This window comes from Brienomyrus brachyistius, chromosome 6 (genome assembly GCF_023856365.1).
Source record: "Brienomyrus brachyistius isolate T26 chromosome 6, BBRACH_0.4, whole genome shotgun sequence".
In the NCBI taxonomy this organism is placed as follows: domain Eukaryota; kingdom Metazoa; phylum Chordata; class Actinopteri; order Osteoglossiformes; family Mormyridae; genus Brienomyrus; species Brienomyrus brachyistius.
The window spans coordinates 3,942,860-3,965,127 of NC_064538.1; the positions used below are offsets into that span (position 1 = coordinate 3,942,860).

The window sequence follows — 22,268 nt, forward strand, 5'->3', positions numbered from 1 at the left end:
TCATTTTCGCTCAGCTTGGGGAGAAGAGCAGGCAAGGTGTAAAGGCAGCATAAACAATATGAGGACTACCTGCCCCCAACCCCCCCCCCCCCCACCTCCCCACCCTCGCCTTCTTCTTCATGCAGCTGCACCTCTGGTAAAAATAAGACCTTAAATGAAAATACAGAAAATTAAAAGGCAGCGTGTGTAAGTCGTAGCAAGTTCTTTTAAGAGTGGAGCAACAGGGCTCCCTTGTACGCAGATACAACTGTTAGCCGTTTGTGGCCCAGTGCACACTGGGAAGCCACAAAGCCCCAGGGAGATGGGGAAGCAAGTAATTAGAACGTGGTTAAAGAACTGAACTTCAATCAAACTTTGGTTTCTGAAACTAGCTGCACTAGGAGTGAGGACTGCCTGAACATGCGAGTGGTGTGTGAGGAACATTCCAATAGAATATGAATATGATTTAGAAAATGTGAAGAGAAGACACCATGGTTCAGCGGTAATTGGTCTCGGGTTCGAATCAGGCTACGCTTGTATGCTCTTCATCACACATCAGATGAAGCCATGGGTTGGGGTCTGCAGTGGCTGGTTAAGGTTCTCTCTGTACATCACAGTATGTTTTTTTTTCCATTGCCATCTGTGCATCGTAAGGTTGACTTCCGCCTCACCATTATGGATAGATATCAAAATTAGGCATCTTAAAAATGTACTTGTCATTCAAACAACGATGAGACAAAACATTATGACCTCCTCAATGTGAAGCAAATAAGGTCACCTATCTCAGAAAAACAGTTGATGTCAAGGTCTGGGATATATTAGATGATAAGCTAGCATTTGTTACTCGTAGTTGATGTGTAGAATGCATAAGTAATGGACAGAGGCTAAAGATCTGAGTGACTGTGACAAGATTCAAATTGAGATGGCAGGGTGTGTGGAGTGACGGTGGTCAGCCATGCTGAGGTCCTACCCACAGTGATCTGAGGAGGAAAAAGCCTTGATCCGCCAAACGTGGTTTGGGCAGCCGAGACCTGAGCAAAGGCCATCGTGTTATATAATCATTTATATAGTCCTTGTCATTTATGAGATATTTTTAACAAAGTATTTCAAGAGTCAAGAGCACAACTGCAGACCTCGCTGACAAAATCATTACAGAAATCTGCTTCCTTAATTGCCCTGGCCTTTGCAGGAATATGACAAAACTGCATGTTGTCAACTGGAACTGCGAAGTATTACCTCAGCACTTATATGAGTGCCCCATTAGCCTTCCACCGCAACCCCCCCAAGAAAGATATTTACAGGTAATCTACATTTTTATTTCTGTTAGCTGACTGAAAGCCTTGATTCACAGTGGAGCCTGACTGTGTTCGCTTTCAGTCCTGACACTATGTTCGGCTGTCTGAGGTCTCGCCAAATCGCGCCAGAAAGGTCTGACTGGGCCGCTTTCCCATTTACCTGTACATTACCTCCTGCCTTGGACGATTACTTTGGCTCTGACAGCCGCGTTAATTGCCATGCTGTCAGGACTGAAACAAGCTGCTAACGTGTAGCAGGACCGGAGCCTGGACCTGTTGTGGCCCTGGAATCATGCGGTGAAGCCGCTGCTCGCTGGTTCCGGCCCAGATGGTCCCCGGCAGTGCCGACTCACTCCTGGAAGCACGCTGACTGCAGCCGCAGGTGTGCCCTTGAATGGCTTCTTATAGTTTTCTTTGCAGGCGTTCAATTGTTTTGAAATTCGGTTTCTGGCAGCTACCAGCGGAGGGGGCAAAGCGTTCCCGGGGACGAGTGACACACCCCTTTCCATGCATGCATCCGGCATGTGGTCTAACCCTTGGCAAGCGCCCCCAGAATCACGGAGGAGCCCCCCCGGTTTTCCCATGATGCACGCAAATGAAATCTTGCACAGATGCCCCCCCCCCCACACACCACAAACACTACCCTTCTTTTCGGCACCCTCCCTTCAGTGGGACTTAGAAGAGAAACAGATGGGAGGTAGGAGCTGAAACACATTCCAAACCCCCCCTGCCCGCCCCCCCTTGGTCAGCCCAGTTCTGTGGGAACAATAGCCAGATCCTCCGGCAGCTGTCTGTATTCTCAAGGCTCTGTGGATGGCTGTCACGTTTCCCGCCTTATTCCGTCAAACAGAAGGATCAGGCGCTCGAAAAGGCCAGCGGTCTCACTGGCGAGAAGACGGGGGAAGGATAAGCAAAGTGGAAAAATGTCTGCCTTTCCCATCTTGAGAGCAGCCTGGCGTGTCTCATGTCTCTCATATCTCCTCATGTCCGTTTTTTTTTTATTGTTATGGAAATGGTTTCCGCATTTCTCACAAAACGAAACTATGGTGTGACAGTATATGGCATTGCAGAGTTTATGGAACGTAGCTTAAATCGTTCACATTCATGAGCTTCAAGCTCGTGCTGACTCCCTCAAAACCACAATCGTTACAGGTCCCCTCAAATCTGTTTTGTGCTGCTGTTTCTCCTTGACGCTCCCATACAGTAGCGCAAGGAGGAACGATCGCGCGGTTCCCTTTTTTCACGAGCAAGGTTTTGTCCCAGAATGCAATGCACCTCATATAGCGATACTGAGCTGCTCAGCTGTGTATAATCATCCCCCTATCCGACACTGCCGGCTTCATGCATGTCTGGATGAAAAAGGTCGGAGAGAGCCGAGGGGTCTGTTTCATCTCCCATCCTGCTCACCCTGCCTTGTTTGATTTTATCCGTGCAGCTTTCTGTTACGCAGAACTGATGCTCTGCAGCTGTGGATGCTTGGGCCAAACTGTTTGCAGCATAATGGCCGTGCAGTAATGGTTTTCCTGTAACACTCAGATCTTCATTAAGGGGGCTGCTGTCCGGCCCGTGAAGCAGAAGGTGCCCACTAGGGCCCCCGCTAACAGAGCTGGAGGCAGGGGCGTGGACCGTGATATTTAGAGTTGGTGAAGCTATGAGCTGTTCCTTGTAAAATTTCTCGATTAAGCCCGTGGGCCACAGCATGAGAAGGCTTTCTGTGATGACTGCCCAAGATGTGTTTGTTCCCTTCTGGAAGGAAGAAGGGATTTGCAATTGCTGCTATTCCCCTTTCCCTAAAGATCTAGGTGCCACCAATATCCTCCACTGACCACACCCATGTCACATGACCCGGTGTAGTCTGTAGCTAAGAGATTCAGTCGTTGTCTCAGATATAGAGTCAGAGTGCTAGATATCCTGAGTCTTGGCCTGGAAGATCTGCATCTGAAGAGCGAGTGCGTTGGCTGGCTCTGGGGTCTAATTCAGCCAATCAGTGTCAGCAGCCTTAATTGGTGTGGTCATATCAGCCCTGTGCTTAATTAAAAGACATTTCTGCCATTGACAAAGGACTTATCTGGTTAGCAGGGGTCTTTAAAGATCAGAAGTAACAATGTTAAAAAGTCAGGAGCCCTGTGGAATACTGCTTAAATATCACTTTGATTTGAAATTCTATTTAACTCCAGCTTTCAGGCTTTCAGACTCTCACTCTCACGCAAGAACTCTTACAGTAAATCCATATCATTAGATTTTAAACCTAAAATTAGCTACATCAAAAGTGTTGGGGCAGCCTGCAAACCCTACTGACTATGTGCAAGGTGACAAAACTGTTACATACATGTAAATGCGTGCGCATGCGTGTGCAGACTTGTCTGGAATTGAAAATCTAACTCCAGCCAGCTGACTAAATTTGGCAACCCTGCAAATTAATTGATTTGAATCTGAGCCACATAAATACCTGAGAATAGGTCATTAATTGTAGCAGCAAATAGACGCAGATTGCTGTCATCCATTAAGCACACGGGCTGCTCTGGGTGTCATTCATCCAGCTCCAGCACTGTTAGGCGGCATGATGAAGCTGAGCTTCGTTCCCCGGGGGGGCTGACAGAGGAGCTACGGAAGGAGCAGAGACTTCCTGAAGATTTATGTGCAACACGGCCTGTCAGGCCAAATAAAATCAATAGTGTCCCCTCATGTGAGGCCAGGGCCTTCGGAGAATCACACCTCCTACCTGCCGTGCCCTCTTCGTGCCCACGCCATCACTTGCTCCTCTTCTTCGTCGTCGCCCAATGCCCCCTCGGTCTTCCCTCGTCAGCTCACATTTGGATGAATAAAATAGATCGATTTATAAGGCAGCCCGTTTGGAAAATGGCGTCCACCGAGCAGGAGCGATGCGCGGTGTGAATTACGAACGGAATTGAGCATCTCGGGTTTAACGTGGAATGCAGTGCCGTGGGGAGATGGGGGTGGTGTTTGCTGTCGTTTATATTCACATGCTCTGCCGATGGTTATTATTCAAATGCCCGTTTATTTAGCTGTGCTGTTCAGTTTGCCAAGTCACGTCTTAAACCCAATATGCTAACCGTTACAGCCTTTCTGCTAAGCTCATCGCTATCCTAATTTTTCATTCGAATTTTTCCTCATGTTAGATGTCAACATGTGGAATGAGAAATTCACTCATTTTATTAGATGCGTCTTGGTGGTACTGGATATAACTCACTTTTCCTCCCGAACCACATCAAGGGCAGACACATTCAGAGCACCTCACTGACTACCCTGTTGTTTTTGAACTTCTGGCCTAATGAGCTGGCCATTCTACTCTAACCTCATATTAATAGGGTGTCTGCTGTTACCCAAATACCATTGACTGGACTTTTTTTTTATCACACCATAAATTTTTAGTGTGTGAACATCCCTGAAAAGTGGCTGATTCTGAGATAATGGAAGTGTTGCATATGGCGCCCACAATCACACCAGGGCCCAAACCAGTTAGATCAGGCATTTTAGCAGTTCTAATTCTTGCCAAACAGTAAGTGAAACCCCTCGATTCTGTGTGTATTCAGCAGCAGCCCCATGTTTGGCTGGTTGGATGAGCAGGCTGCTTGCATTGGCAAGCAGGTGTACCTAATTAACTGGCCGCTGAGTGTATCTGTAGGCGAACAGTTCGCGGCACGAATAACCGCACGTGGAAAACATACTGTAAATAGTATCGCTCAACAAGCCTTGCATTTTTGGCCATGACTTATCTTGTCCAATAGCATGGGAAAGGTTCTTCAGGAATGGTCATTCTGCCTTTGGATTCGTCTGCGGATGACGACTCGGCTAGTGGCCGTAAAAACAGGCCGACAGACTCACGAAAGGTGTCACAGGACAGGGGCAGCCTGCACTCATTTGCACTGTGTAGGAGGGAGTTAACGACGTTATTGTTGTCAGCAGTCTGTATGGCATCCTAGCTACTAATAGTGAGTTAAATGTTTTAATGAGTGTAGAGTCACGTCATTGTGAAAACTGGGTTCATAATATTCTTTTGCGGACTGCGTCCATATGGATTCAAAAGCTTGATTAGCTGAATAGATTCTGGCCCATTTTCATGTAACCTCTGGTGCAGCTAAAGGCGAACTGTCCAGCCAATTGCTAATGGTTGTGATGAAGCCATCTGAGCCAAGAGGGGGAGGGAAAATCTGGGGACGCTTGTCTGCTCTGAATGATAAGTCATTGGACTTTAGGATTATTGAACAATGACTGGAATATTAGATTAACTGACATTAATGTTCATGATCTTTCTCCGTTGCTGTTTGGTCAAGTGTAATTACCCGGCTTTGTTTTCCGTTGCCAGGGGTGACGATGAAGCTGATGGACGAGGTCGCCGGCATTGTGGCCGCCCGGCATTGCAAGACCAACATCGTCACGGCCTCGGTGGACGCCATCAACTTTCACCGCAAGATCAAGAAAGGTAAGACGGACCTCGGCACACAGGATGTGCAAAAGGTTGGAAAAAAAACAAGCAAACAAAACCTGGGTTGGCTTTTTCCACCATCAAATAAAATTCTCCATCATCTTGAACGATGGTGTTTATGATTCTACCAGCATAGATTACAGATAGGGACCCCCCCCACCCCCCTAAACACATGGTACTCCCACATACCCAAATCTATGACCCTGTTCTGTGATGATCTTGACAGGCTTCTTAGCAAGGATTTGTCATAGATTTTAATGCGCTACATGTCTCCTTTCTTTATGCAGGATTTGTGAAGGAGTATTTGCATATGCAGTATAAATGAATTCTGATATAAAGTAGCAGCTTTTTGCTGGGATTAATTAAGTCTGGCTTTTCGTTGGGAGTCCCTAGGTTATGTTAGAATGGAAAACCTGCCCATTGTGTCAGGGGACCCTTGTTCCTGGAGAGCTGGGGTCTGCAGATGGAAACTATGTCTCATGGGCGGGGCTTAGTTCCTGGAGTCTCGTTGTGCCACATTAAGTAGCTGCCGATTGGTGAGTCAGGGGACTACATGCTCCCTGTGTTTACATGATGGATATTTTGGGCCTTTTGCTTATTTACAACCACGTGATCTCAGTGACTCTCAGAGCTTCCGGCATGGGGAGGTGGGGGGGGGTTTGAGAGGACAAGACGATGATCGATCCTTATCGGACCGTTTCCCCCCAAATATACGCGCAATCATACGAATTTAGGCTAAATTCTGTCCTGCTCCACAGAACTAAAACCCTTGATTTTAATACAGGCTTGGTCGTCTCTGCCAGTGTCATTTCGCCAGGAAATATCCAGCTCTGCTGAATGGAAAAAAAAAAACCTCAAAGCAGGAAAAAAAAACATAAAACAAACGTTTAAACTGCCAGGAGGGGGGCCTCTTGAAATTAGCATTCCTTTATGTAACCTTATAGTTTGACTCCGCTGCATGTTCTCTCCGTATGAGGAAATCATTTTCATTAGCGCAGTATGGAAAGAATGAATGAAATAAATAACCCTGAGCTATTTTCCATGGCTGTGGCATTTTTATCCTTAAAATGCTGTTGTGGTGAGGGAATGGCTCGTTTTTTATTAACCGTCTTGCCCAGCTGTTTTCGTGACGGGATGAGCAAACGAGCAGGAGTTCGTTCAGCGAGGGAACGGCCATTTTCCTGCCTCGTGTAAATCAGACTCCCATAAGGCTGACGCTGCTGCTTTGCCTTGTGGTGGTTATGCACAAGCCTGGATGCCAGGCCCTGAATGTTTCTGTTTCTTCCTCAGGGAACAAACTAATGAGGAGAGATGCTAGACATGTAAATTGCTCATTGATCCACGGTGACCTTGTATTTTATGACCTGTCTGCATAATTTGGGCTAAAGTTAACGACTCGCCTTTCTGGATGGACCCGTTTGCCCACATCACGCATTGGACTCACAGCACTTCCAGGTCTCGCTGTTGTTGTCAAACCTGGAAGACAATTAGCAGCTAATTTCCTCGATTATACAGTGGCAAATTACTGAGGAATCCCTATTTTCCATGCTTATTTTGAAATGTTATCAGATAAGATTCATTATTCATGGAAACGGTCCACCGACTCTTCTCCTTTCTCTCATATCTTAGATGCTTCTGTTCTAAATCATTCGTTCTTTGTTTCTGGAACTTTCTGTACACAAAATCCTCCAAGGAGTGAACTGTGTACGAGACATTATTAAAGGAAAAAGAACCCAGATATATCTTTTTCGAAAGGCCGACATTGATTTGCATCAGTCCACTTTGGCCAACAAATTTTCAGCAACTGTGACATAAGCAAGAGAGAACATTTGCCCGACATAAGGTGCTAGGCTGCTTGTGGAAGGTGGAATTTAATGCGAATGGACAATTTTTAGTTCCATTTCCCAGAAATCAGCTGCTTCCCACAGACATATGTCCAGGCAGTATTGTCCTAAGTTTGTACACAATGCCACAAGTGACTAGCTAGGAAACATTCATCTAGTTTCATAGGCCAGTTGCGGTGCAAAGATCATGTGCTTGCTGATCTGAGAGGAACTCATGCAGAACCGTTCTCACATTTAAGAGTCTTGTGAGAATTAAGAGAATTGTTTTGTTTTGTTTTGGAATAAATCATCTTGCCATAAAAGTAACCTCAACAACAGATAGCATCTGTGCAATAAACAGGATATCTGTGATGTTTTTCTCAGTGCTCCTTTTTACCACACAAATCTCTAATTCTGACAGCCAACCTTATTAAACAGAAGAATAGCCAATTGTTTTACTTTTAAAAAGAGGCCAATTTATCCCAAAAGACAACAAAACATGTTACAAGTTTACGAGATGAACATATTGAATGCTGAGAAGGTTACTGGGTTTGTCTGCATTTCAGGGTGTAACAGACTTCCAGCACTAACAATTGGTCACGTAATCTAAACAGTATCATACTCATTCCATAACCCTAACCCTTTTCGTTTGCGCAAGCTTGGTTTTGAACAGTAAACGTAAAAAAAAAAATCATAGATGAATATCCCCCATAATCCCTTGCTGTGTCTTCATGGCCTGTCTCTGGGGACGTCCATCCCGTTACATCCCCTTACCCTCCAGCACCGTGAAAATGCCACACCGTGGTTTACCTGTTAAGGTTATCGGTGCTAGACCAAGACCCACTTAGATCCCTCTCGAGGGCCCCCGCATCTCACCTCTTCTTAACCAGAATTGCTTCAGTGAAATATCTATTATTCGGTCAAGCATCAAGCCATAAGCTAGAGTCCCTTCTCCTTGATGGAAAGAACCATGTGACCAGGGAAATTCAGGCCCAGAGTTTTATTAAGGGATGGAGTGGTACATCAAAAAGCCTGACGTGTAAATGTTTTTTGTGGGGGTGAGTTGGCGATGCCCTGGTGATGTTCATCACACCTGTTATGCTGTCATTGGTTAAACGTGTCTTTTTTAATACGAACTGCACCCGGCGTGTAGCACACCGAGGACGGCGGCAGGCTCTGTCTTGTGTGCAGGCTTGTAGTAAAATTGCATTGAAGTAAAGTGCAACATACAATTAAAATACGGTGGTTTTGGCAGGGAAGGAAACAAATGAAGACAGCATATATGCTCCCAGCAACATGGAGATTTGAGTCCACCATTAAGGTCTGGGGTGTCAAAATAAAAGTGGAGTGGTCATAATGGAGGGAGATCAGGAATGAGCAGATGGAATTAATCAACGTGGACAATGACAATCACTCACCCCTATCTCCTGGTCCTGTATAAAAGGATCCTTCGGACAAATAAAGCATTTCGCTCAGTTCCTAATGGCTTTCTTACTAAATCTATGTCCATTTCTACCCTGTGGAAGATGTGGCTTCCAATTTATACGTCCTCTTCTGTGGGGTCCAGCTCTTTGATCTTGGTGCCGAAGACGTTCGATTCGATTTCCTGTTAAAGAACCGTCAGGCTTGATTTCAGCGTTAGGCAGGGATTGTGTATCTCGCTTCAGCACGGTGTATCTCAGAGTGCTCTGAGCAGCACTCCAGGCCTCCAGTAGTGTTCACCAAGTGCCACAAATATAGCTGAGATAATTCAGGACTCCTCTGCATTGTTACACTCATGATGAAAATTGGTGTAATGCCCCTCCTTTGATGTGACACATGCTGGGGGACTCCGAATCTCAATCCTGAGGTCGCTCCATCATTGTTCCCTTAAATGGTAATGTTATAATGAAATCATTGGGTTTTGTGGCCACATGGTCATGCTGTGCGAGATGATTATTCCACACTGACGTATTTCTGTATCAGCATGTCCTCAGACAACCCTATTAAATGTTAATCAGTGTAAGTGTCCACACAGGACTGCTGACATTTTTTTATCTATTTTTTAATTGCTGCTGGTGTATTATGAACAAATTAATACTTGCAATACTTGAAACTATCCTGTTTCTTTATAATAATTCTATTCCCATAACTCCAAACCATCTGTGCCCAGTTCTGTCTACAGATTATCCTGATGTTCATACGTTTCGCATATTTCTCAGAATTTGCACATATGAATTTCTGGATTTATCACAGTACTGGGTTCCTGAATATGCTTCTTGTTATTTACATATATTAGCTTATAGCAAACATCTACGCAACCACACAGCCGCTGGAAAATTTAACGTTGCCACTCCTGAGGTCTTTCCACACGCAAGAGCCCGTACAACGTAAATTTGAAGTCATATTGTTATAATCAGAATGACATTGTAATTTTCACCAGACCAGCATTAACTTGCAACTTCAAACACCCAGCATGTTTAGCGAAGAGGTTAAAGACACTGAGTTGTGGAGGTAACAGGGTGTTGGATGGCAGCTCAGAAGGAGCCTTGGTATGGAAGGATGTCGCTTCTGTTCATCTGCATGAATCAGTAAAAATACAGACACCTCAAATGCAGGATGAGTAATAAATGACAAATATTACAAAAGACTTGGCCTGTTCTTGAAATTCCAAACGGTCTGACTGGACGGCCGCAGCCCAACTGCCTGAGTATCTGCGGTGTGTTTTGCTTGTGGTGCTATTCTGACGTTGCCTTTGGGAAAGGTTATGTTTCCAGCTCCCATGCACTGAGTGACCATCACTCTGCACTTTTTAGCAAACAGCAAAGTAATATAGGTACACTAGAGGGGGCGGCATGGTGGTGCAGTGGTTTGCACTGTTGCCTCACACCTCTGGGACCCGGGTTCGAGTCTCCGCCTGGGTCACATGTGTGCGGAGTTTGCATGTTCTCCCCATGTCGTCGTGGGGTTTCCTCCGGGTACTCCGGTTTCCCCCCACAGTCCAAAGACATGCTGAGGCTAATTGGAGTTACTAAATTGCCCATAGGTGTTCATGTGTGAGTGAATGGTGTGTGAGTGTGCCCTGCGATGGGCTGGCCCCCCCATCCTGGGTTGTTCCCTGCCTTGTGCCCATTGATTCCGGGATAGGCTCCGGACCCCCCGCGACCCAGTAGGATAAGTGGTTTGTAAAATGGATGGATGGATGGAGGTGCAATAGGGTACGACCTTTGATAATTGCTATGCCCTTCATGTGAGTGAATGTCGTAATGAGCTGCATGAGGTGTAGTAGGTGCTGCATGAGTGGCTTCCTGACCTTGCTGGTTTCGTTGTTGTCGCCTGTCAGCTGTTTGCACACTTCGCCGCGCAGACCAGCTATTAACCGGAGACGCCCATCGGAAAACGTCTCCACCGTCACGGCCGATGAACCGGCTCCCACACCTGCCGCAGCGGGAAGTCGCTGGCATGGAACTGGCAGCCAGTACTGTACCGGGTGGGATGTGGGCTTTAGACTGCCGCTCCAGGAAAGTTCCGGAAAGCGCCAAGCCCTGGTCTTCGCATGAGATACTGTGAATTTCCTGAATGGTGTGGCCATCTGTGGGTGGCACAGTGGTGCCGTGGTTGGCGTAGGTTTGAGTCTCTGCCCCCCCGCTCTTACTGTGTGGAGGTTGCATGTTCTCCCAAGACTGTCGTTGGGTTTGCTTTGGATGTTTTGGTGTCCAAATGTGTGGACGCCGCAATGTGTTGGCTCCCCGTCCTGGGTTGTTCCCTGCATAGCTTGTGTGAGTCTCACCCCTGTGACTCTGCAAAGGGCAAGTGGGAATAGAAAATGTGTGAGTGGTTCTATATGAAGTATCCACTTTGCATGGAAGGAAACTGACATGAACTTGGTTAAACCAACTGTCAGCTGTATGCAACATATGAGGGTGAAAGCAATTATTTAAAAGCAAGGGAATTGTGTTGCAAATGATATTTATTGCAGACATGCGTTGAAAAATCCTCTGAAAACACTTTTATCTAGCAGATGTTTCTCTCCAACACCGCTTACAAAATCGTTTTAACCATTTATATAATATATAAATTTGGGTTAAAACCTTTCTTGAGGGCGAAGCAGCGGAGCCCTTTTCGAGACTTGGGCTGGGAAATTAATTTATTGGGATTTACTGAGAATCTCAATCCCGCCGTGTGAAGCCGCACTCTGATTGGTCGCGCTTGTGGCCTGTATGTTATCACAGACCCAGAAGCAGAGCAGCAGGACAGTGCCCGGCTAAAAACGCCTGCCCCAGGTCTCTGCCTCAGGCAAGCTCAAGCGTCCCCAAACAAGCAAAGTAACTAATCAATAAGTCATGCGGTTGCCATGGCAATCAGACAAGGAACCAGTATGAGAAAAGGAAGGTTGACATGGATCCCCAGGGATAATCGTCCTGGTTTAGAAGCAGAACGGGGCTCTTTTGAACTCTGTTGGATTAAGTCATGCCTGCATTCCACAACAGCAGCTCAGTGACAAAACAGAAGAGCAAACTTCTTGAGGGACGCAGTAAATGTAGCAACAGTACATGCGACAGTGAAACCTTACATCCTTTAAGCTGGATTTCTGGGCAATATCACTGACGAACAGAACAGCACAACATTTTGTGCACGTTTTATGAGCCCGGCGTTAAATGGTCTGAGGACAGAATGCTTGATTGTTTGCGGTGAACATGGTTTGTGATGCATTGCAGGCACAGACCCTTCGGTACATGACCTGTAGCACAGAGTCCGCGAAACTGTGCAGTGCAGCTGTGCAGCGATGCCAGTCACTGATCCCCCTGGATGAGTTGCCAGAAATCGAGCTAAAAATTGAAAATTTTGCTGCTAATGCAAAACAGTGAAAATGCATTAATTAGAACAATACAAAGAGACGGTGATAACCCAGTTCCAATCATTAGTTGACAGCTTTACTGTCATAGGAGATAAAAGGTCTCTGAACCTGACAATTTCTGACAATTAGAAACAGGCAAAGCAAGGTAAGTTTATTTAAATAGTCCCATTCAGGCACAAGGCAATTCAAAGTGCAGCTTGTATCCTTGTATCCTGTTTTCTGCAATATAGATGGACAGTAGGTTCAATACAACTTTTCCCTATCATATGTATCCATGCATTATGATAACCTTAAGTCTTTGCCTTCCCATGATGCTCCAGAGGTCCGCTTTGTGCCACCCATCCCAATAAAGGCACCATGGACTGACATGACATGCAGCTGAAATACTATTCAAACCGTCGGGGGCTTGTACAAAGAGAAAAGGAGAGTGCTGACACTGCAGCTGGGAGCCGGAGTACAAGTTAATCAGAAAGTCGCTGTGAAGGAGGACCTGTCTGTCAAGGACAAGCTATGGGGCCATCATTGACCCCAGACTTTGGGGGCCTGCATCACTCTTAAACCAGTAGTGACAGCAAGGCAAGCCGCTGATGATAGAGCTCTGGTGCGTGACTGTGTAGCGTAAGAGACATTTGATGATGCTGGGGTTGGAGCACACCCTGGGGATAGATGGGGAGATTCCATAGCGTGCGGCAGATTATTCCTCTGCGGCAACCAACCGTGTTGTTTTCCCTACAGGAATCCAGCACTGAAAGCTGCCCGATGTGACTGTAACCGACCTGCATCCTTGGCCGATGAACAGCTTTGCGAAAGGCTGACATGGAATCCTTATGTCTTCCGTCTCCAGGCTGCATTTTGACCGTCTCCGGCAGGATGACCTTCACCAGTAACAAGTCCATGGAGATTGAGGTGTTTGTGGATGCCGACAACCTGGTGGAGGCAGACAAGGGGAATTACCGCGCCGCCACCGCCTTCTTCACCTACATCTCCTTGGATAAGGAGGGCAAGCCTCTTCCTGTTCCCCCGCTGAAGGTAGGCCCTGAGAACTGTGGGTAGCATGGGACATGCTAAATGCTGGGAAGACACGCCCATCAGTGCAGCACATGACCAGCACACGGCCAATCAAGAAGGAACTGTACACTCTTATTTGCCCCCCAAAACAAATTGTTAATAAGTGATCGATATTAGGATCCCTTAAGATCTTTACCAAGATAATCTGGCTCAGAGTTTCCTGACCTGAGTGCAGGTGACCCACTAAGTTTGGTGATTCTCAGTCCAGCCAAACACTTTCTTGATCAATCTTTACTGACTTGCTGATTGGATGACTGACAGTGTGTAACACATTGTAAAGTCATATCTGAAGACTGCTACGTTTAAAAACATATTCTGTCTAATTTGCATTAATGCCTATAATTCTGAAAAAGGTACCTCAGATTGAAAATAAGGATCACTATGATCTATTTCCCTAATTGCTCAGTTAAGTTCAGTAATGAGGAGTTAAATACTTGTGAAGTATTTTGTTTCTGTGAATTGAATTGTCTGACAGCTGAACCAGGCTAATTAATTACTGTCTCGGATGGAGCAGTACGGACTTGCGAAATCCTGATCGGCTGCCTGGTTTGTTGTGGTCTGAAGCCCGAGCTGAAGTTGTATCCTACATTAAGAAAGCGATTTGCTTCAGTCATAACAATTTGTGTGAGAATTGTAAGCTATTGTTAAATTTAATATTACTTTCTGTGGCCCTCATTGACCCCCCCAAAAGCCTGTGACTTCACCTTGATCATTGTCACTGAAAACTGTCCTAGATGGCTACTGCACTTGACAGATCCTTGTCTTAAAAACTATTTCAGTCAGCAAAGAAACAGTAAACTTTGTTGTTGTTTTTTTTTTACTTCAGACTAGGAAATGGCAACAACAAAGACCTGCAGTACTGTAGTTTTAGCATGTGATTGCATTTAAAATACGTGCTTCAAAGGCCCATCTGTTGATAATTGGCTGGTTGCCACAGAATGATGCCCAAACAGGCCTGCTGCCAGGGTGCTGATGTCACATTCCAGACAAACGAGGCGCAAAATAGCAACCCAGTCGTCACTGTATTACTACTAGGAAGCACAATGGCATCGGACTGCTTCTGGTTCTGCCTGCCAATCGCGGATGTGAAAGTGGCTCTTGGTAACAAAATTTCACTATTCGGAAGCGAAAAAAAACCACATTTTAACCCACATTTGTTTACTTCTCAGTTTGTGGTCCCGCACTTCCTGGCAGGAACAAAGCAGTAAAAATGCTGTAAGATCATTTTTGATCGCTAGTAGTTTATTAACAACTAGCACAGTAATGAAATTTTATGAGCAAAACTGAATGGACGAAACATGTTAGCGCTCGAGAAGGGCAGCTGGGTTGCTAGGGCGTTACCCCCCAAAAGAGGCGACAACGTGATTAGCATAGTTCAAACTGAAGAAATAGATGTGAAAATGGGAATTTGCTATATCCAAAATGACCAAAGATACAGTAGATAGATAGATTGGCATAGCCTTAAAAAATTTACACTGCATTTCAGCTATGTAACATGACCGTAAATTAAACTACGCTATTGGCAAGTTGGGTGGAGAGTAATTAAAGCACCATATATATAAATATGATTGTAATGTAGCACATGCTCAGGGTTCCTGTATATAAAAGCCTTCGGTTTTCCCCATCTTCAGCTCTGGTAATCCTCCTTCCAGAAATAACATGGCCCTCTGTATAAATAGCATATATCGACCGGGCAAGCGCAGCTCTAATTTAACTTAAGGTGATGCTATCTTCAGGGAAAAAAAATACTCTTGTGTCTATTTTTAGCAGGGCCTATTTTAGCTGGGAGTCTGGGGAAGGGGCCGTGATTGGCTGCCGGGGCCTGCAGTGTGTGTGTGTGTGTGTGTACGCGTCTGGCCAGTTGGACGTGACTTGTACACACAACGTGCATGGCTGCACTGGTGGGGGAGGAGATGCAGAGACATGGTGTACACCTGTGTGTCCTTGCCGCGTGGCGGAGCCTAACGACGGGATTTACGGCACGGCGGAGCCTAACGACGGGCTTTACGGCACGGCGGAGCCTAACTACGGGCTTTACGGCACGGCGGAGCCTAACGACGGGCTTTACGGCACGGCGGAGCCTAACGACGGGATTTACGGCACGGCGGGTCGAAGAACGCACGCTGCCGCAGAGTGACAGCTGAGGCCTTCGCCCTGGAGAGTGTTCAGCTGGGTCCCTTCACTCACGGAACAAGTTGGGTTGCTATAGCAACCCTCAGCGTAGGAAAGCAGGAGTTTATTTTTACACGCTTCTGCGTTTGACAGGGGTCAGCAGCCTCGCTGGAGTGTGCCGCCCGCGTTAACCTCTCACCCGTGCTCATTTTTGTACGCGCCCAGCCCCACGTACGCTACCTCTGAACTGAAGCTTTCCGGAAGCTGCCGGTGGGGACGACACATCGCCCTGGAATTATGCCAGAATCGGTACCACTGCCGTTGAATCCACCATCTGTTTCTCTGGACTGAAACACTGTTTCCCTTCCACGGTGCTGCCTTTTCCGGTGCTTTACAGCTTCGCACAATGGCTAAATATTAAGTTTTTACTTAACTCTATCACATCAATTTTTCTATTTTCTCAAACGTCAGCTTTTTCCCTTGTTCAGCTGTTGTCATATGATGTGACTGTCGGCAGGGGTGGAACTTTAAGCTAATAGTTGACTATAAGCAGTTGCTGCAGGTATCACACTCCCTATGTCAGTGGAGGTCAACCTTCATCAGTGGCCCTGCAGGTTCTGCTCACATGTCTCGGTCCTGTTCCAGAACTTATTTAGCCAGCTCCCTGTTGGCTGCCAGAATACAAGGTGACAAACAGATAATTACTTTAGCAAAACAGTTAAGAGCTTCAGTATGCAGTATGTTCACACCATGTTGGGCCATCACCACTAATAAGTGATGCAAACAAAATTTACAATATTGTGTTTCAGTCTGTAGGTGTTATGTTACCCTTTCCTGCATTATTCAGTATTTTGCATCCACCCATTTTCCATACCAGTTAGTCCAACACAGGGCAATGGTGGGCACAGGGTGGGGGACACCTGAGATTTTAGAGAGACACCAGTTCACTTCAACACATGTCTTTGTTCAGAAACCAATGTACCGCAAGCAAATCAACACACGTGGAGAACATGAAACAACACACACGTGGAGAACATCAAACCTCCACACACAGAGAGGTCTGGGATTCAAACCCTGTGCTGTGGACTCCACACCGATATTTAAAAAGGATGTTTTGTGTTGCCTTTCCAATACTGCCAATTTCAGGAACGCTTTGATGTTCCTTGGCGACGTTAATTATTTCAGTGTTGAGAGCAGCGTTCCAAGACAAGGAACCGTGAAATTGTGTAAAATTTGTGGAAAAGGCCAATACCCAACAAGCAGCCACTGTTTTTCAAAACAGAGAGATAAGTTTATCTTGAGTGAAACTAGTTTTCTGGCAGACATCTTTTAATATTAAGTGTAGTGGTGAGGAATGATTTAAAGAAAGAAATGCATGTTTTATCTTAAAAAGGGAAGCAGACCCACCTAATGTGCAAAATGGGAAATGAGAAATGAAAATAAAAGTGTCTGTTAAAGTTGCATCTTGAAATAAATACGAAATTAGAGTTTTTTAAAATTGCATCATCGGGTTTTGATGATATTGTTATTGTCATGAGGGTGAAATGATTCTGGAATAGGAAGATTGCATGCTAATGTCAGTTATGCTAACTAACAGAAAGCACTGGGTGGCAACTCAGCCAATCATGTGTCTCCATCCAGAAGGTCATTTGCATGTACTTGTTATTCGCTGTTTAATCCTCCTGTTGGTGGAGCAGTGGCACTTGGCAGGAGAGCACTAACCAACTGGCCAGTCTTCTGTCCCGAAGCAGCCTATCCTGGACCTGCTGCTTTGGCCCCATGCCAGATCCATGCCAGCCAGCCTGATCACAGTCTGCTGGCCGACTCTGGCCGTGTGACTTGTCGGGCAGCTGTGTATAAGTAGCTGAAGGCACATGGGTAGGGTATGTCTTCTTGGATGTTACAAGTGTAACCCAGCTGGCGGATTCATTTGGGTAATTGTTTGATACACCCTAAAAATATTCTCAAAGTCAAAGCAGGTAGAATAGAATAGAATAGAATAGAATAGAATCTTTTTTTGCCAAATGGCTGAGGCTGGTGGAAAGTTTTGTTGATACAACTCATTGCCTAAATTAGCCAGCAAACAGAATAAGATGACATGATACAAATAATAAACTATACAGAATAGGTACATAATATAAAGTATACAACAGGGGACACATGCAATTTAAATGTACTGCAAAATAAGACTATGAGGTAGTTGGAACACACTGTAGATCTCTAACACAGAATACATAACATAATGCAAAAGTGCAATAACTCATGGTTCAAGGTGCTTTCTATACCGGTGGTCTAGAATCAGACAGAGAGGTGTTGAGTAGCTCCAAACGCCCTCATTATCAGTAGCATCACACATCACAATGTATTGATGCATTCCCGATAACTTGGAACTTGAAAATGGACAAACCCCTACTAAATAAGTACTATAGACCAGCTGAATGGAATAGAGTGGATTTGTAATGTACATTTTCGCAAGCGAATGCTTTCGGTACCATTCAATGCTACCATAAAGCGGGGATTCTCAAAGGCTTGCTAGCAGAAATTAGTACATAATAAATCATGATGTACACTATTTGAACTGTAAATAAGCAGTTTTATGTCACTTTCGTTGCACAAACCCAGCAATGCTTTTACCAAGCTGACCCTTCTGCAGTGGAAATCCGAAGTGAGCTGGAACTGCACTGCAACTAGTCTCTCTTGACAGTATAGCTCTGGCACAGCTCGGTTCCTGCTGGCCAGTGGAAAAGCATTATTTGTAGCACTTCACTGCAAAACTATAACAGTGGATGTTTTCCAAGAAGCTGCACTGTACTTTCCCTGTGAACAGTTTATTTCCCCAATCGGATCGAAATATGAAGAAAAATGCTGATGTGCATGTTGTGAATGAAAGATCTCATGATGAGATGGAGATCAGCAATCTGGAAATGTACAATCTATCAGTAGAAACCTACAGCAGACAAGCAGTATGGCGCACTGCCGTCATGGAGGGCCAAGCTGTTAGGATGTTAGATTCAGCTTCCACTGTGTCCCAGAGTAGCATTATTTTTGAGTAGCATTTCAAGGATGAAAAATTGAGGTTGGTAGATAGTTGCAAAATATACAAAACCAAAGATAAGATCACCCCCCTAGGTGTCGCATTGTTGAATTTGATGGACTTACATGTTGTCAGATCAGGGGGACCACCACTGTGAGGTCCTGATTGGGTCAGGCAAATACAATTGTGCCACAGAGACACACCTGCAAACAGTTCTAGATGATGTGGCTGATGAGGGACTTGGCACACAAACACACCAAGGGTATGGTAGTTATAAGCAGTTCCTTAAGCTGCTTGAGAAAAAGTAGACGGCGAATAGGATCATGGGAACTGGAGACCACTGGCAGCACCAGCAGTGCCTGTGACTAAAGGTTAATTCATACTTGACGATTCCGCATGCCCTTTCGGTTGAGGACGAGCGGACTTGACGTATATTTCGTCATCAGGGGTTGGCTGCAGATAACTGCTGTTGGTGCGCTTGTAGCTCAGATGTTTATGTCTAGTAGAAACCTACCCCATCGGTCTGCATCGACCATGCAGCACTATTCCGTTATTTTGAAATCTTGCCGATAAAATTCACCGAGTGGATAGGAGAGTTTGGTGTCCTGGCTAATTTTCTCTTAAGGATTTCTACTGTAAATACGGTGTCAGGCCTTATAATACCATTCAAGCCTTCGGTAATAACTTTAAAACTGTTGATGAAAGTTTACTCGCTTCGCTACACTGCTGGTATTTGCGTTTGTACGTCTGCCTCCTGCTGGTCTGGTGGAATATCACCGCTGCATGCATGCACCGACCGCGACCATCCGCATCCACAGCCAAATGTAGTATGAATACTATCTGCCACGTGTACAACCATCTGCAGCCCGAAAGCACATGAAAGCACATGCGGAAAAGTGAAATATGAACTAGGCTTAAGAAGAACAGTGGCGTTAGACTGCATGGTTTAAAAGTGACCATTAGCGCAGTACTGAAGACAGAACAGTAATAAATAAGACTGACAGTATTTTTTCCAGCCTGCTGTTTTAACAGATGCATGCCTTTAGATGGAGATGGGAGAGTCCAAGGTGTTTCTTACTATTAACACCCACAAAGGTCTATAACTATTTTATAGGCTTGTTTTCCGCGTGGCCTTGGCGCCAGTGCTTTGGCAGAGAGCCACGGATCCAGTGCTGGTAGGTTGCCCTGGAATGCAGTGTTATTTGTCTGACATTGTCGCCAGTGGTCCAGAATCTCATCGAAGCACTGAAGAGGCCAGTAGGCTTCAGGCTTAGAGTTCACCATAACCAGTGTAAGTTCTTCAGACCCAGCACCATATACTTAGGTCAGACTACTGATGCGCATGAAAAAATACAATCTGTATTGCATCCTGAGAGATGTATCACAGTTAACGTCCTTTCGCTTTATGTTACTATAATGAATTCCTTCCTGTCCTCCATCCCTCGCATAGCCTTCTGCAGTGGAATCGGTGACCTCAGACAGTGTGGGTCACGCATTACGACCCTCATCTGCTGCTGCATGCATGCGGTGCTTCACCGTACGGGGGCTGGAGTCATGATGTCACACATCATGGCAGATGGAAGTGAACAGCCAGTTGCCTTTGTTTCTCGCTCTGTTACATGCACGGGAAGGACGTCACCCCCATTGGAGACCATCACCCTTTGTGTCCATCTTTAAACCACGGAAAGACGTTCTCCTCACGTCAGCTACACGCATGTAGAGATGGACATTGTTCCTTAGCGAGCACAGATGTGAAACTGAATACAGATGGTCACATAATTTTGTTATAGCTGCTGAGCTGCTTGGGAAGGTCACAAAAGAGACAGATCTTCACGTTTCTGCTGAAGCAAGTCGGCAGTCTTCCTCTTACGGCGAAGATAGCTCAAAATGAAAGACATCCCACACTATGTTAGGTTTATGTAGTAAAACTGAATGGCTGGACTGAACAGCAGAAATCCTAATTTGGTGTCTCATAATGAATTAGCTCCGCAATGATTGTATCACGCGGCGACTTAGATTGATAACACCACCCAAGCTGAGATTTGAAGTGCTGGGGGAGCTCTAGGCTAAGCCACCTTACCGTCGTCAAAATGAAGGCATTGGTTAGAGGTTTTGCACAGTGGCATGTCACAGACCAGTAGACAGAACAGTTCCCAGTTTATTGTGCTGGATGCCAGCATGTTCAAACGATGACTAAATTTGCACCTCTTCATCCTTGGGACCGACCTGTACTTTCCTTGCACATAGTCTATTTGGACTTAGCAAGACCTTCTATGGTCATTTTCTACGTAGTAGTGGAAGGACATTCGAAATGGCCAGAGGTGATTCAAACGAGCTCTACACTGCCGCTCACACCACAACACACTGTGAGAGCTCCTTTCACCAACAGGTGTCTCTGAGCACTTGAGTGATAACAGTGAAACTGAACTGGTAACTGGAGAATTTCAGATTCAACAATATCGTGTCACCACTATCCCACCCCGCAACTGATGAACTGGCTACATGGTTTGAAAAATGCCCACATGATAATGTTTGCTAAGAATTTGACCCTGATGCAAGAGGTTTTTCATCCAGTGTCAGCTTGTTAACTAGTAATGCTGTTCTCCGGTCACCCTCTGCACTTCTGTTTCATGTCTCAACTCAGTCCTTGGCTTTTTTTGAATTTCTGCTCCCTCCCAACTCCCAGCACACCTGTACCAGGTATTCAGTGATTCTGATTGGCTGTAAGTTGGGAGGGAGCAAAAATGTGAACTGTCTGGGGTTCCCTGAGGTCTGTTGTATAGGCTGGTCCATCATGCATAATTCTCAGGTCCAGAGCAAAGTCCTCATGACCCCCTCTCCTGGGCCCCAGGCCTAAGCCTAACCCTTCAATGCAGAAAGATTACCGAGTTGGTCAGGATTGAATCGCTGGAAAACAAGACCTGGACTCCTCTCGTACATAACTGAAGTCTCTCCTGGTGTTAGAACAGTCCCTATGCATGCACCGCACCGTTTGCAGGTTTTACGCTTCTCTTTATATGACAGAATATGGAGCAACCTGGCCGGGCTGGACCTAATGAGCGGTTTGTAGGGGCGCACATTAGACTTCTGGCAATATCGTTCAGCAGAGGTGTTGTGTTTTATTATCTGGGCTGCAGCAAGCCGCTTGTTATTCATAATTAGCCAGTTCATCAGACAAACAAGCATGACTGAAATCTCTGAAAGCTATAATGACAGAATCCAGATTAGATTTTTCAGTGGCAGAAGTGTGTCATGCACACTCACAAAATGCTGACTGCACATTTGACTGTAGCGGATTGATAACGCTGATGAGAACAACAGAAGCAAACTTTCTGCGCGGGTAAAAAGGCCAGCAATCTTTTTTTGTGGAATTCTTTGTCCGAATCCTACATCTGCTGCCTCAGTGCGATTTCAGATAAAGTTTTGCTGGCCTGTCGGCTTTGAAGAATGAGATTCCCAGGGTTTCAGTTGAGTCTGGAGCGGTTCGGTCCAGCCAGCTCTCAGTGAGGCAGGAGGAAGAACATCCCTTAAAATCCAGGTGGGTTTAGACAAGCAGTAAAAGTTCATACATTTCGTTCGTGAGTAATGACTGAAAGAAAAAAGTGGAGGACAGATTACATTGGTGTACAAGATTTTTGTTTCCTTTGTCATTTCTGGTGTGATAGATAGATTG

The 22,268-nt window shown here is 45.5% G+C and overlaps 1 protein-coding gene across 4 annotated transcripts in view; it reads left to right on the forward strand.

The window, feature by feature from the left end:
• acot7 (acyl-CoA thioesterase 7) overlaps window positions 1-22,268 on the forward strand; it is a 76,116-nt gene that overhangs the window by 44,562 nt on the left and 9,286 nt on the right. For all 4 annotated transcript variants that reach the window (XM_049017222.1, XM_049017219.1, XM_049017218.1 and 1 more), the window contains 2 exons: window positions 5,602-5,718; window positions 13,226-13,410. In XM_049017222.1, coding sequence (XP_048873179.1) covers window positions 5,602-5,718; window positions 13,226-13,410 — 302 coding nt within the window. The remainder of the gene's footprint in view (window positions 1-5,601; window positions 5,719-13,225; window positions 13,411-22,268) is intronic.